The following is a 13,068-nucleotide window of genomic DNA, read 5'->3' as shown; positions in this document are numbered from 1 at the left end:
AGCTTACAGCACCTGGTATTCCCAGGCGGTCTCCCATCCAAGTACTAACCAGGCCCGACCCTGCTTAGCTTCCGAGATCAGACGAGATCGGGCGTGTTCAGAGTGGTATGGCCGTAAGCGAGGGGACATGAATGTGACACTGTTTTTATATCTATATTCAAGTCTATGAATAGAAGTACATGCAGCTTTTGACATCCACAATAAGACAAATCGCTGGATCGAATGCAGAGGATGCATGTCCCCATGAGGTTCAATAAAGTATACCTTTACTTTAATAACAAATAGAATAGAATAAAGTAAAAGGGCTGAACTGTGCTGCAGATAACAACTGAGAAATGGAAAAACCACAAAGTGTGTCTCCAAACAGTCACTGTCACATTTGAGCAGGATTTTCTTTTGGTTTAAAATGTAAATTTCATGACTCCAGTAAACATGTGTAACAGGTATAGAGTAGATATAAATACAATCCCCAGCAGTGTGTCCCTCGCTTACGGCCATACCACTCTGAACACGCCCGATCTCGTCTGATCTCGGAAGCTAAGCAGGGTCGGGCCTGGTTAGTACTTGGATGGGAGACCGCCTGGGAATACCAGGTGCTGTAAGCTTTTTATTCTGCAGAGGGCTGTTTAATATGTTTTCTTTTAGTCCTTAAAAGCTGTAAAACACTGAAGTTGCCTGGTTTTGATAAACGATTGTTTCTTTAAAACACTTGTTTGCCAAAAGTCGTTTCATTAGTTCTCTCCTGTTCCTCTCCAGACTGACATTGACTCAGAGCTTGGTCTCCCCTCCCCCTCCGTCTGTGGCCCCTCCCCCTCTGTCTGTGTCCCCTCCCCCTCTGTCTGTGTCCCCTCCCTCCTCATGTGTGTCCCCTCCCTCCTCATGTGTGTATATACATACTGGACTTGTACTTGCACTCCCGATGAAGTAAAAAAAAGGCAAATTACCCGTCTACCAAGCCCGCAGCCATGAGATCCAAACCTGGGCCTTCTCCAGCAGTCAGGACACTGATGAGCACTTGACCCATCTCATTGCCAACTGAAGAGAGCCACTGTGCAGTGCCCTTTGTTGGCCCAGTTAGCTTCTTTGTGATCTATAACAAACATACAATTTATTAGTGTTTTAACATTTAATCATATGGAGAGACAGCAGTGTTTACTCCTTTCTATTTATACTAATAACATTGAAAGACAAACCTTTCTAGTGGACTCCAGTTTTAAAATGGATCCATATGTTGAGGTGATACTGGCCTTGATCCTTCAGCCTGTAAAGAATATCACGTCTCAGGACTCTGTTCTGTCCTTTCCTCAGAGTCCGTTGCTTCATTGTTCACATTACCTGTGTGGATCATTAAACCTTCTGACCTTATGTTTCAGTCTCTTGGTCTTTGACACAATAGAAACAAACATTCTTACATTATTCTTATTGCAGTAATAATTTTTAATGATAATAATGTTTTCTTATTGTCTAGCAATAACTGCACATTCCTTTATTCCATGTAACTCTCCTCCTTTTTAATCATCAAACACACTGTACAGATCTTTATTCAGATTTAACAGTTTCATGTCGCACTGATGAGGTAAACCAGTACGAACATTTGAACGTGTATTGTGCAGAGGACTCCATTTTCTTCTGTTTCTTGCGTAGTCGCGGTGCATGATGGGATATAGCAGCCGATCTCCATGGAAACGGTGCAAAAGGAAGGGCAGGTTTGTCGGCCGCATTCAGTAGGGTGCGTTGAAATGGGACAGGCCTTGTCGCGCCGGAAATTACGTAACTGCCCTTCGATGCACACTTTGAATGGTGATTCTAAGGCCAGTTTGGCGAATTGGTACACGGCCGTGTCCTGTGCTCAGGTCTAGAACCAGGAAGTACTTCACACATGTGTCCTGTGCTCAGGTCTAGAACCAGGAAGTACTTCACACATGTGTCCTGTGGCTCAGGTCTGTGGCTCCTGTGGCTCAGAGACTTTAAAGCAGCTCAGTGTGAACAAGTCTCTCCATGGACCAGCACCAAAGAACATCTCCCACATGAGCCACAAGAAACATCTCACATGAGGAGGACTAAACCAGGACTAAAACAGGACTAAACCAGGAGTAGACCAGGACTAAACCAGGACTAAACAGGACTAAACCAGGAGTAGACCAGGACTAAACCAGGACTAAACAGGACTAAACCAGGACTAAACCAGGAGTAGACCAGGACTAAACAGGACTAAACCAGGAGTAGACCAGGAGTAGACCAGGACTAAACCAGGACTAAACCAGGACTAAACCAGGAGTAGACCAGGAGTAGACCAGGACTAAACCAGGACTAAACCAGGACTAAACCAGGACTAAACCAGGAGTAGACCAGGACTAAACCAGGACTAAACCAGGACTAAACCAGGAGTAGACCAGGACTAAACCAGGACTAAACCAGGACTAAACCAGGAGTAGACCAGGACTAAACAGGACTAAACCAGGAGTAGACCAGGAGTAGACCAGGACTAAACCAGGACTAAACCAGGACTAAACCAGGAGTAGACCAGGAGTAGACCAGGACTAAACCAGGACTAAACCAGGACTAAACCAGGACTAAAACAGGACTAAACCAGGACTAAACCAGGAGTAGACCAGGACTAAACCAGGACTAAACCAGGACTAAACCAGGAGTAGACCAGGACTAAACCAGGACTAAACCAGGAGTAGACCAGGACTAAACCAGGACTAAACCAGGTCTAAAGTGTTTGAGTTTTGTTCAGTTTAAATCTGTCTCTTTCTTCCTGTAGATGTGACTCAGACCTCGACTTTGACAAAGTTTAAATCCAGACTCAGTTCTGTTTATCTGCTGTGACTTAAAGGATTTTTATTCTGCACTTTTCTGTTTTAATGGTCATTTTCTGATGATTATTTGTGATTATTGTTTTGATTTGTGTGATTTTAATGTCTTTCTTATTCTGTAAAACACTTTGAATTACTTTGTGTATGAATTGTGCTGTACAAATAAACCTGCCTTGTCTTTGTTAAAGTGTAAATGGACTGATATTGATTAAAAATTATATTTTGATCGACAGTCATGAATCAATTTCTTATTTATTTTTGTGTTTTTATTTTTGTTTTGCTCAAAGTCGAAGCTTAAACTCTTAAACTTTATTCAGGATGTTTCCACGAACATGGTAAAAATACTCAGATGAAAAGTACTTTTACTTTTCAGTCCAGTTCATAAATGTAGTGCAGTAGAAAGTACAGATATTGGTCTCAAATGTACTCAAGTAAAATTAGAAAGTACACACTGTAAAATGTACTTAAGTAAAGTACAGATAAGTACAGCACTTTACTCCTTGTACTTCGTTACCTTCCACCGTTGATCTTAATTTGTTTTTAGTATTTTCCCGTCGACATAAAGGAGCCAGATGTCGTTAAAGTGACATATCCACACGTAAACTGGAAAACCCAAAACCTCAAGCTTCCCTGGAGTCTCTGTCTTTTTACATCACGCACAGGAAATAACAGACTGGGAGGGACGATGTTCAAACTGTGGATTCTTTACAGACGGATTCATGGAGTTTTGGGGAGTTTTATCAGTGTTGATCTGATTCCATTTATTTGTTTATTTATTTTAGTCCCATTTGATAATGATACTTGTACCTGGTTTAGTCCTGGTTTAGTCCTGGTTTAGCCCTGGTTTTGACCTGGTTTAGACCTGGTTTAGTCCTGGTTTAGCCCTGGTTTAGACCTGGTTTTGACCTGGTTTAGCCCTGGTTTAGCCCTGGTTTAGACCTGGTTTTGACCTGGTTTAGCCCTGGTTTAGTCCTGGTTTAGCCCTGGTTTTGACCTGGTTTAGCCCTGGTTTAGACCTGGTTTAGACCTGGTTTTGACCTGGTTTAGCCCTGGTTTAGTCCTGGTTTAGCCCTGGTTTTGACCTGGTTTAGCCCTGGTTTTGACCTGGTTTAGACCTGGTTTTGACCTGGTTTAGCCCTGGTTTTGACCTGGTTTAGACCTGGTTTAGCCCTGGTTTTGACCTGGTTTAGCCCTGGTTTAGTCCTGGTTTAGCCCTGGTTTTGACCTGGTTTAGTCCTGGTTTAGTCCTGGTTTGGCCCTGGTTTAGACCTGGTTTTGACCTGGTTTAGCCCCGGTTTAGACCTGGTTTAGTCCTGGTTTAGCCCTGGTTTTGACCTGGTTTAGCCCTGGTTTAATCCTGGTTTAGCCCTGGTTTTGACCTGGTTTAGACCTGGTTTAGCCCTGGTTTTGACCTGGTTTAGCCCTGGTTTAGTCCTGGTTTAGCCCTGGTTTTGACCTGGTTTAGTCCTGGTTTGGCCCTGGTTTAGACCTGGTTTTGACCTGGTTTAGCCCCGGTTTAGACCTGGTTTTGACCTGGTTTAGTCCTGGTTTAGCCCTGGTTTTGACCTGGTTTAGCCCTGGTTTAGTCCTGGTTTAGCCCTGGTTTTGACCTGGTTTAGCCCTGGTTTAGACCTGGTTTTGACCTGGTTTAGACCTGGTTTAGTCCTGGTTTAGCCCTGGTTTTGACCTGGTTTAGTCCTGGTTTTGACCTGATTTAGCCCTGGTTTAGTCCTGGTTTCGCCCTGGTTTTGACCTGGTTTAGACCTGGTTTAGCCCTGGTTTTGACCTGGTTTAGCCCTGGTTTAGTCCTGGTTTAGCCCTGGTTTTGACCTGGTTTAGACCTGGTTTAGACCTGGTTTAGTCCTGGTTTAGTCCTGGTTTAGTCCTAGTCCACAGATTTTCAAACAGAAAAAACCCCAAACCTCAAGTTTCCCTGGAGTCTGTTTTTACCTCAGACTAAATGTCAGTGGGACGATGTTTAAACTGTTGTTGATCGTAAACAGCTGGATTCATCGACTTTTGGGGATTTTTTTCAGTGTTGATCTGATTCCATTTATTTATTTCTTCATTTTAGTCCCATCTGATAATGATACTTGTACCTGGTTTAGACCTGGTTTAGACCTGGTTTAGTCCTGGTTTAGCCCTGGTTCAGTCCTGGTTTAGTCCTGGTTCAGTCCTGGTTTAGCTCTGGTTTTGACCTGGTTCAGTCCTAGTTTTGACCTGGTTTAGTCCTGGTTTCTGTCCTGGTCTAGTCCTGGTTCAGTCCTGGTTTAGTCCTGGTTTAGACCTGGTTTTGACCTGGTTTAGTCCTGGTTTAGTCCTGGTTTCTGTCCTGGTCTAGTCCTGGTCTAGTCCTGGTTTAGACCTGGTTTAGTCCTGGTTCAGTCCTGGTTCAGTCCTGGTTCAGTCCTGGTTTAGTCCTGGTTCAGTCCTGGTTTAGTCCTGGTTCAGTCCTGGTTTAGTCCTGGTTTAGCCCTGGTTTAGTCCTGGTCAGTCCTGGTTTAGTCCTGGTTCAGTCCTGGTTTAGTCCTGGTTCAGTCCTGGTTTAGTCCTGGTTTGGCCCTGGTTTAGACCTGGTTTAGTCCTGGTTTAGACCTGGTTCAGTCCTGGTTTAGTTCTTTAATCGTGTGCAGAGGCTCCACAGTCTCAGTCTGTATTTCATCTGTGGTCGTCAGATCGTCATTCACAGAGCGGTATCGGATCAGGGATTTGGTCTGAGTACTCACCGATACCGATACCTGACAAATGTATGTCAGCATCAGACAAAGAACAACCCTCATTTTTCCATTCACCAGCGCATCAGTGGTGACCTGCATTTAAACTTTAACCTGAATGTGGATCTGGGAGCCATTTTGGATCAAGATCTGAACAGCAGGAAAATGGAAACAAGATAACAGATAAATTTGCCTTAATTTGCCTAAAATTGCCTAATTTGCCTCCTCTGATATAAATGAAAGGGCACGTTCACCCACAGCGTTTGAAAGTTTAACCCACAGACCAGACCTTTGTCGTTATGTTCATGTGTTTTAAAGCTTTGACCTTATCTCCTGACAAAGTTTCCCATGATGCAACGCAATGAAACACATGAATGACGAGCAAAACATCACCAGCTGCTGTGTCTTTAGAAAACAGTGAACTGGGAGCGAAAAAAAAACTAAAATATACATACGAGAATTAACATTTTACTAAGAATTCACACCTTGTTACGCTCAAACCCGCCGTTTCACCAGCTGCAGGTCACATTTCACGTCTCGTCTCTTCCTCCTCTGTTTGGGAGATTTAACCTTTGCCTTAAATTCGTGGTCTTCGTCGCGCCGCTCCTCTGGGATCGTGACTAAACAGACAGAGAACGCAACGTCAGAGCAGCTGCGACTTTTAAAAATCAATTCTTATTTTAGTTGCAAACCTTTCAGCCCAAAACTTAAACTTGAAAAACCTTTGCCTCTGATGAAACTTTGCCTCCGAGTGCGAATACGTCAGAGGTTTTTTGTGTTTTTTATTAATAAAGATCATAATAATGAGCTGTGTTGTGTTCAGGTTTGGGTATTTTAATGTTCGTTACATTTACACGGTCGCTCAGATTAGCAGAAATAACTCAATAATGACATCGGATTTTCACTAAAGCAAAAGAAATGTGTTCATCAAAAACCTGGTGACATAAAACGATGGAATTATAGTTTCATATTTAAATATAAATCTATTCTCAGGACAAGCCCCTACATGGGATATACCATCAGTGTGAGATGCTCCAGGGAAACAAACACGGCGCCACAGTGTCCGGAAACATCAGTGCAGAGGACGGACTGGAGACACCAAGATCAACATGGGAAACATCTCCAAAGGTCGTGGAGAATGAGTGGACTGTGGGACTTCAGATACAGACGGACAGAATGGACCGACCGGACACTGTGGAGGTGGAGAAACAACAGAGCAAAGAGATGGACATCACAGAACCAAGAGAACATCAGGAAGAAAGAGGAGAAACGAGAGGAACACCAGGGGCTCAGAGAAGAGCTGGAGAAGGTCTGGAAGGTGAAGGTAGAGACCCCCAAACTGGAGGAGTGACTACAGCAGATCCCAGGAAAAACATCAGACCAGTCCAGAAAAGTAAAGTACTGTGAAGAGCAAAAATACTGTACAGAGCCTCACAATTATTAGTTTACAATTATGTGAACATATGTGACAAATGCAGCTGCTTTTTAATACCAGAAACTTTGAAACAAACTCAAACTGAATCGTAAATAAATTTAAATGTACCTAAAGCTGCATATTTTCATTTTTAGCATCATTATTTTTAATAATTTTATTATTTATCATCACATTATAATAATTCATCTTAGACTAAATGTGCATGTTCACTCAAATAAGCTCATCAGCAGGTTTCATGGTATTATTTTTTAAAATAAGATATATAAAAATGAATAAAATAAAGACATCAACGCTTTGATACAAATACAGGACATTTGAATTCAATTCTGAAAACAAATATACTGACATATTAGTTAAAATAAAGCCTTTTTGAGCAGAATAAACATAACTCTCAATGGCTCACACATTTGGCCTAAATAACGAGGACGGTGACAGTAAAGAGTGAGGGGCTCATGTTCTGCTTTATTTGTTAAATACTTTTACATTTCTGTCAGAGTTCATGAGCTGATGTCATCAAGTCCACATGTAGCAAAAGTAAAAGTAAAAAAAGAAAAAGTTATCAGTACAGGATGCAGCTCGGGCCCACACAGAATTCTCCCATAGAACACAATGAAGTTTTGGTTTTTTTTGTAAATTCAAACTACTTGTGTTCGGCTGACAGGGCATTAAGCTTTCACAAAGGTCGGATTCTGTAGGATTCTTCTATATTTTCACATCATGAACGTACAAAAAATGTAATTCTGCAAAGCGCCAAAAAGTTTGCTTTGTAAGATTTAGCCTAGCCCGCTCTGAGCCCGCGTTAGCTCAACGGTAGCTCCGCGTTAGCTCCGCGTTAGCCCCGCTCTGAGCCCCGCTCTGAGCCCCGCTCTGAGCCCGAGATAAGTCCACATTAGCTCCGCGTTAGCCCCGCTCTGAGCCCAAGATAGGTCCGCATTAGCCTCGCGTTAGCTCCACACTTAGCCTCGCGCTAGCCCCGCTCTGAGCACGCGTTAGCTCCGCGCTAGCTCCGCTCTTAGCCCGCGCGGGCTCTGCTCTCGCTGCTCTCACTCTGATTCTGACGTCATATGGTGGGAGGGGCTAGTCCGGATTATTATTTATTTTGTTATTATAATTTATTTTAATTATTAATTTAATCTTATTAAACGTTATCATTACAAAACCTTGTAGAGGTAATAACATATAAATAAATAATATGACGATAACAGCTTTTGTAAGGCATAAAAAAGGAGCACATTATAAAACCAGAATTAAAACAAAAGGACTTGAGACATTGAATATAAAATTTTCTTGGCACAGACAGATTTGAGCAATTTCAGGAAGGAGAAAAATTGTTTAAATTCATTAATAAAATGTTGAATATTATTTTTGGGCCCATGCGCCAATGAGCTCAGGCCACTGTAGACAATACGCCGCCATCTTGGGTTCCCCTTGTACATTTGAACAGTACAGTCCTACAGTACAGAGTCTGTGGGAAACGGACACTGGCTGCGGCGGCGCGCGGAGACTGTGCGCATGCGCATTAGTTGAACCACTACAGCAGCAGCTACAGGAGCCATGGCAGATGAAAAACCAAAGGTAAGATTTATTTATGTTCCCTGCCGGAGCGTAGAATCAGCTGGTTGATGGTTTCATTTGAGGCACAACATCAGAGAGTAAGATGAAGAAAAACCCACCGTTTACTTTACACGAATCATTCCATTGAAGAAGTTAGCATAGTGTTAGCTAACAGTGAGCTAATGTGTGTCTATAAACATGGATCAGAATGAGACAGCTTCAATAAATATGATCATTCATCTAGTTGTATTTGTGCAGTGACCCCGTGAGTCTCAATTCCTGGCGGTTGATGTGTGTTTGTGTGTTTTTATGTGCGTTTGTGTGTTTTTATGCACAGTTACAGTGGGGGCACATATGGACTGAATGAATGGACATGTTTGGTCTGTGCTGCTAACTGTAATACTGCAATCTAACCTTCAACTCTCTCTTTTTCAATCTTTAGGAGGGTGTCAAGACAGAAAACAATGAGCACATCAACCTGAAAGTGGCAGGACAAGATGGATCCGTGGTGCAGTTCAAAATCAAAAGGCACACTCCACTCAGCAAACTCATGAAAGCTTACTGTGAACGACAGGTAAAGCCCGCAATCATGCAAACAAGGCAGTGCATTAGGCTGCTAGATAACACCGGATTTGAACGCTCACTGCTCTTATTTGCTTATACAGGGCTTGTCCATTAGCCAAATAAGGTTTCGATTTGATGGACAGCCGATTAATGAAACTGACACCCCTTCACAGGTAAGATTCCGACGTTTCATTTTAGTCATGACCATAGACCGTATAAAGAAGTGGACGAAGTGAGTGTGACGTCACCCGCAGCGTTCAGCTCCAGTCAAATCAAGCTCATCGAGGCTAGAGCAGTTACAGAGGCAACGCTGTCAGTCCGACGTGTGGCTAACGCTACCGGGAGCAAAATCGGGAAAAAAAGGCAGCTGATTTGTCTCTTATTAATGTGCATGTGTTGATTTAGACGCAATAGTGAAATAAAAACCCCAGGATCATGTAGAGCGGGTTAATACGAACATTTAAGACCAAAATAACAAGTCTGACAGCAGCAGGTACAGAGAGGGGCGACAGTTTTTCTGTGTGACAGTGAATTGGAGCCATGATCTCTTTCTATTTGGAACGCGGTGGCTAGCAGGTTAGCTATGTCCATTTATGTAAACAGTCTATGGTCATGACCTTAGAGGAGGAGGGCTACTTATGTTTCTATGAATGTTTTTTTTCAGCATAACATTGTTTAAGAATTGATCAAACTTGCCATAGCCGTAATTGAAGTGTATATTGTTATGAAACATGCTAATCCTAAAGTCTCTTCAAACATTGGTCTTTTTGTTTTAGCAGCTCACGTTGCAGTTTTCTCTCAAGAGTTAATGTTCCTTGACATGTTAAAGCGTCTTGATTTAATTTTTTTTATTGAACAGCACTTGTTAAAGTAGCTAATAACCAAAGGAGCTATTAAAAGTGCCCGTCATGTGTCAGTAGGGACAGCTTGAAGTAAATATAGATGATAAACGATAACATTGAAACCCATTTTTACCTCTGATACAAAAACCCAAGAGCAGATTTAAACCAAAACAAGCTATTCTAAATCTACAGTATTGTTAAAAACGCTCGAGCTGCAATAAATAAAGAGCAGAATGAAACACTTTAGTACTTGTTTTACATCTGAAATGAGTCAGTCACGTTATTAATTGAAACGTTTACGGCTCAAATCTTATTATACAGCCAGAAAATAACAAAATGTGTCCCAGTAGTGCAAAGAAAACATAATATATAGTTCCACCTGTCATGTATTGAACGTTAAGTCGATATAGTGATTGTTCTGACAGGCCCAGCTCTCACATGCTCATTTTTGGTCATGTGTGAAATAGAAGGATACTGTTGTTGTCACATTAGTATTGCTGAGTTAACTGAGATTCAGATTCTTAAAACATATTTTTCTTACAGCTTGAAATGGAAGACGAAGACACAATCGATGTTTTCCAGCAGCAAACGGGAGGCTCTTTACACTGAAGACCATTTCCTTCAAACATTTTCTACCTCCCTCGCTCATCCTCCAACCATTTGTTCTCCTCAGCGTTTGACATCTGGGAATCTGCCATGTCCTGACGCAGAGCTGCAACGACTGATCAACCAACGTGACTAATCCATCTGTAAAACATAATCGCCATATTTTGATAAGCGTAAAAACTATCTGGACTATACAGACTTTAAACAGACTCTAAACACGTACGAAAACACCTGTGATAACCAGGGTATTATTAATGATTTATTATTAATGGTTTTTCACTAAAAACGCACAACATTAGTAAATATTCTCTATTTAAAAGCCTTCAGTTGTATTGCAACCTTTATTTGGTCGATAATGATTTTAAAAAGACCCATTGTACAACAGAAATAATTATACTAGCTGATTTATTTAACTAACTTGTCGTCTACTAAAATAATCATCAGTTGCAGCTCTAGCGTGAACAGGCGACGTCTTTCTTTAGGCTGTTTTACACTTTTAAGAGCCCTATTATTTCAAATTATTGCTACAGTTTTAGCTGTTTAAAAAAAACATTGTCCCATTTGTAGGTCGCGAGAACACATTTTGAACCTCAACATAACAAAGATCTGCGAGAAACGATAATATTGAAGCTACTTAATGCCACTGATTTTAAGATTAAAATAAAGCAACCTAATCCCAGGAAATCCTTTTTATATAGACAGTTTCATTAAAAGACACGAGTGGAAAGCCAAGCCAAGGCAAGTTTATTTGTACAGCACAATCGGTACACAAAGAAATTCAATGAGCTTTACAGAATAAGGAAAACATTAAAATCATAATACAGCAAATCAAACATAAATAATCATTATCAATTTAACATTAAAAGAGAAAAGGAAGAACAAACCCAATATAAATAAACCAATATTTAGCCATAACAGTGACTTAATCAACCCTCTACAGCTCAAATCTTATCGAATTACAACAAAATCATCCAGATAATACATTTTGAGCTCCATAATCTATCCCAGTTCCAGCTTTTTTATGTAGAGCAATGAGTCGATGTCGTGATTATTGAGACAGGTCGACACATGCGTAAGTAGAGCTGCTATGTCTTCAGTGACTAAGTACATAAATGATCAACATCACGCTCAGTTCATTTGGCATCACCGCCTTTTATAAGAGCCAAAACAAATTCCACACATTTTTCTGGGTACGTGGTAACTAATGTGTTTTGTTTAGAGGCATTAAAGGTCCTATATTATACAAAAACTGACTCTTGTGAGGTTTAAATCCTGTTAGAACGTTGTCAAAAACAGACCTGGAGTTGTGTTTTGCTTCATTCACACATGTTTGAGTCACACTTTATTATTAGTCTGTTACATTTCCGACGAACCTCCTTAAACTTTACCTTTAATTCAGTGGAGATTGCCAATTCCAGGGATAAAATGATCCAGATGATTCTAGAACTGAAGGTGTGGAGCACTTCCTGTATCACCACACGATGACATCACAAGGTGGAGCAGAGTGTTTTCAGTTTGAGAAAAGAACTCGGGTTACATTTCCAGGGTCTGTGTGTGATTGAAACTAAACTTTATTATTTTTATAAGGAAACAACATCAGAAAACGGTGTAATCTGGGCTCTTTAAGTGTCTATTGGATCCTTCTCATAAGTTAAGATCATGTACAGATAATTTTAATATTAATACAGTGAGTTTGACCCGATCCCTGACCATTTCCATTTGTGGATGTTTAATTCTGTTCATTTGTAATAAGAGTCATGATTTTAGGCCGTGAACCCCTCACAATAGAGCTGTGCTTAGATGAGATCGGACATCGTTAGAACCAAGGGAATACATTTTGTGTTCTTGGCATAGTCCGTATTTACAAATGGACATAGCTAACGTGCTAGCCGCCGCGTTCCAAACAGGAAGTGATCATGAGCGCACGTCCAGCTCCATCGACTCTGGCTCCAGTTCACTTTCTCTCTGTCAGACTCGCCATTCTGGTCTTAAATGTTCGTATTAACCCGCTCTACATGACCCTGGGGTTTTTATTTCACTTTTGTGTCTGTAAATCGAGATATGAACATCACTTCTTCTACAGCCTGTGTTTCTTGATGAATCTTTGGTTAAAAATCTTCCCGGTCAAGAGGTTCTCAAACACCATCGTCGTCGGTTTCGATGATTTCAAGCTTCACGTCGACTCGCTCTTCACTAATTTATTGATTTTTCACATTTTTTCCAGTCTTTTTTTTGAAGCTAATGTTGCTCAGGCCGTGTCTCCACATTAGACTCATAAAAGTGACTGTGTTTAAACGGTGATGGATCGATCTTTGCCGCCTTTTATGTAAAAAGTCCATACCCTTGATAATAAACTTGAGTTTGTTTGTTTTTTTTATTTCATCTGTGGGTTCTTTGATATTTTTAGTTTTTTTCTTTTTAATTCAGGCCTTCAGTGCTAATTTAAAATAGTATAAATAACATGGCAATTTGACTTATTACTGTTGGTTAGACGGGTTAAAGATTCGGTGTAATCATTTATTTCCAGTGGTGGA

The 13,068-nt window shown here is 41.0% G+C and overlaps 1 protein-coding gene and 2 non-coding genes across 3 annotated transcripts; 2 read left to right on the top strand and 1 right to left on the bottom strand.

Annotated features, from left to right (window-relative positions):
- On the bottom strand, positions 1-119 carry LOC117379554 (5S ribosomal RNA). The gene has a single exon (XR_004542092.1). It is a non-coding gene; the product is annotated as a 5S ribosomal RNA (ribosomal RNA).
- A 367-nt stretch (positions 120-486) lies between these two features.
- Positions 487-605, top strand: LOC117379485 (5S ribosomal RNA). The gene has a single exon (XR_004542078.1). It is a non-coding gene; the product is annotated as a 5S ribosomal RNA (ribosomal RNA).
- Positions 606-8,400: 7,795 nt separating this feature from the next.
- LOC117375379 (small ubiquitin-related modifier 2-like) lies at positions 8,401-11,247 on the top strand. Its single transcript, XM_033971680.2, has 4 exons — positions 8,401-8,543; positions 8,965-9,096; positions 9,188-9,259; positions 10,472-11,247. The coding sequence occupies exons 1-4, from the start codon at positions 8,523-8,525 to the stop codon at positions 10,535-10,537; spliced, it is 291 nt and encodes a 96-aa protein (XP_033827571.1). The 5' UTR covers positions 8,401-8,522; the 3' UTR covers positions 10,538-11,247.
- Positions 11,248-13,068: the final 1,821 nt, after the last annotated feature.

The sequence above is a fragment of the Periophthalmus magnuspinnatus genome, chromosome 1 (assembly GCF_009829125.3).
Source record: "Periophthalmus magnuspinnatus isolate fPerMag1 chromosome 1, fPerMag1.2.pri, whole genome shotgun sequence".
NCBI lineage: Eukaryota > Metazoa > Chordata > Actinopteri > Gobiiformes > Gobiidae > Periophthalmus > Periophthalmus magnuspinnatus.
Note: the sequence above shows the minus strand (reverse complement) of the source record. Positions and strands in the feature narration are given on the sequence as shown.

Excerpts from the sequence above, each read along its gene's own strand:
- LOC117375379 (XM_033971680.2), top strand. The coding sequence starts at position 8,523 with ATGGCAGATGAAAAACCAAAG. Across the intron at positions 8,544-8,964 it reads TGGCAGATGAAAAACCAAAG|GAGGGTGTCAAGACAGAAAA; the intron begins GTAAGATTTATT and ends TTCAATCTTTAG. Across the intron at positions 9,260-10,471 it reads AAACTGACACCCCTTCACAG|CTTGAAATGGAAGACGAAGA; the intron begins GTAAGATTCCGA and ends TTTTTCTTACAG.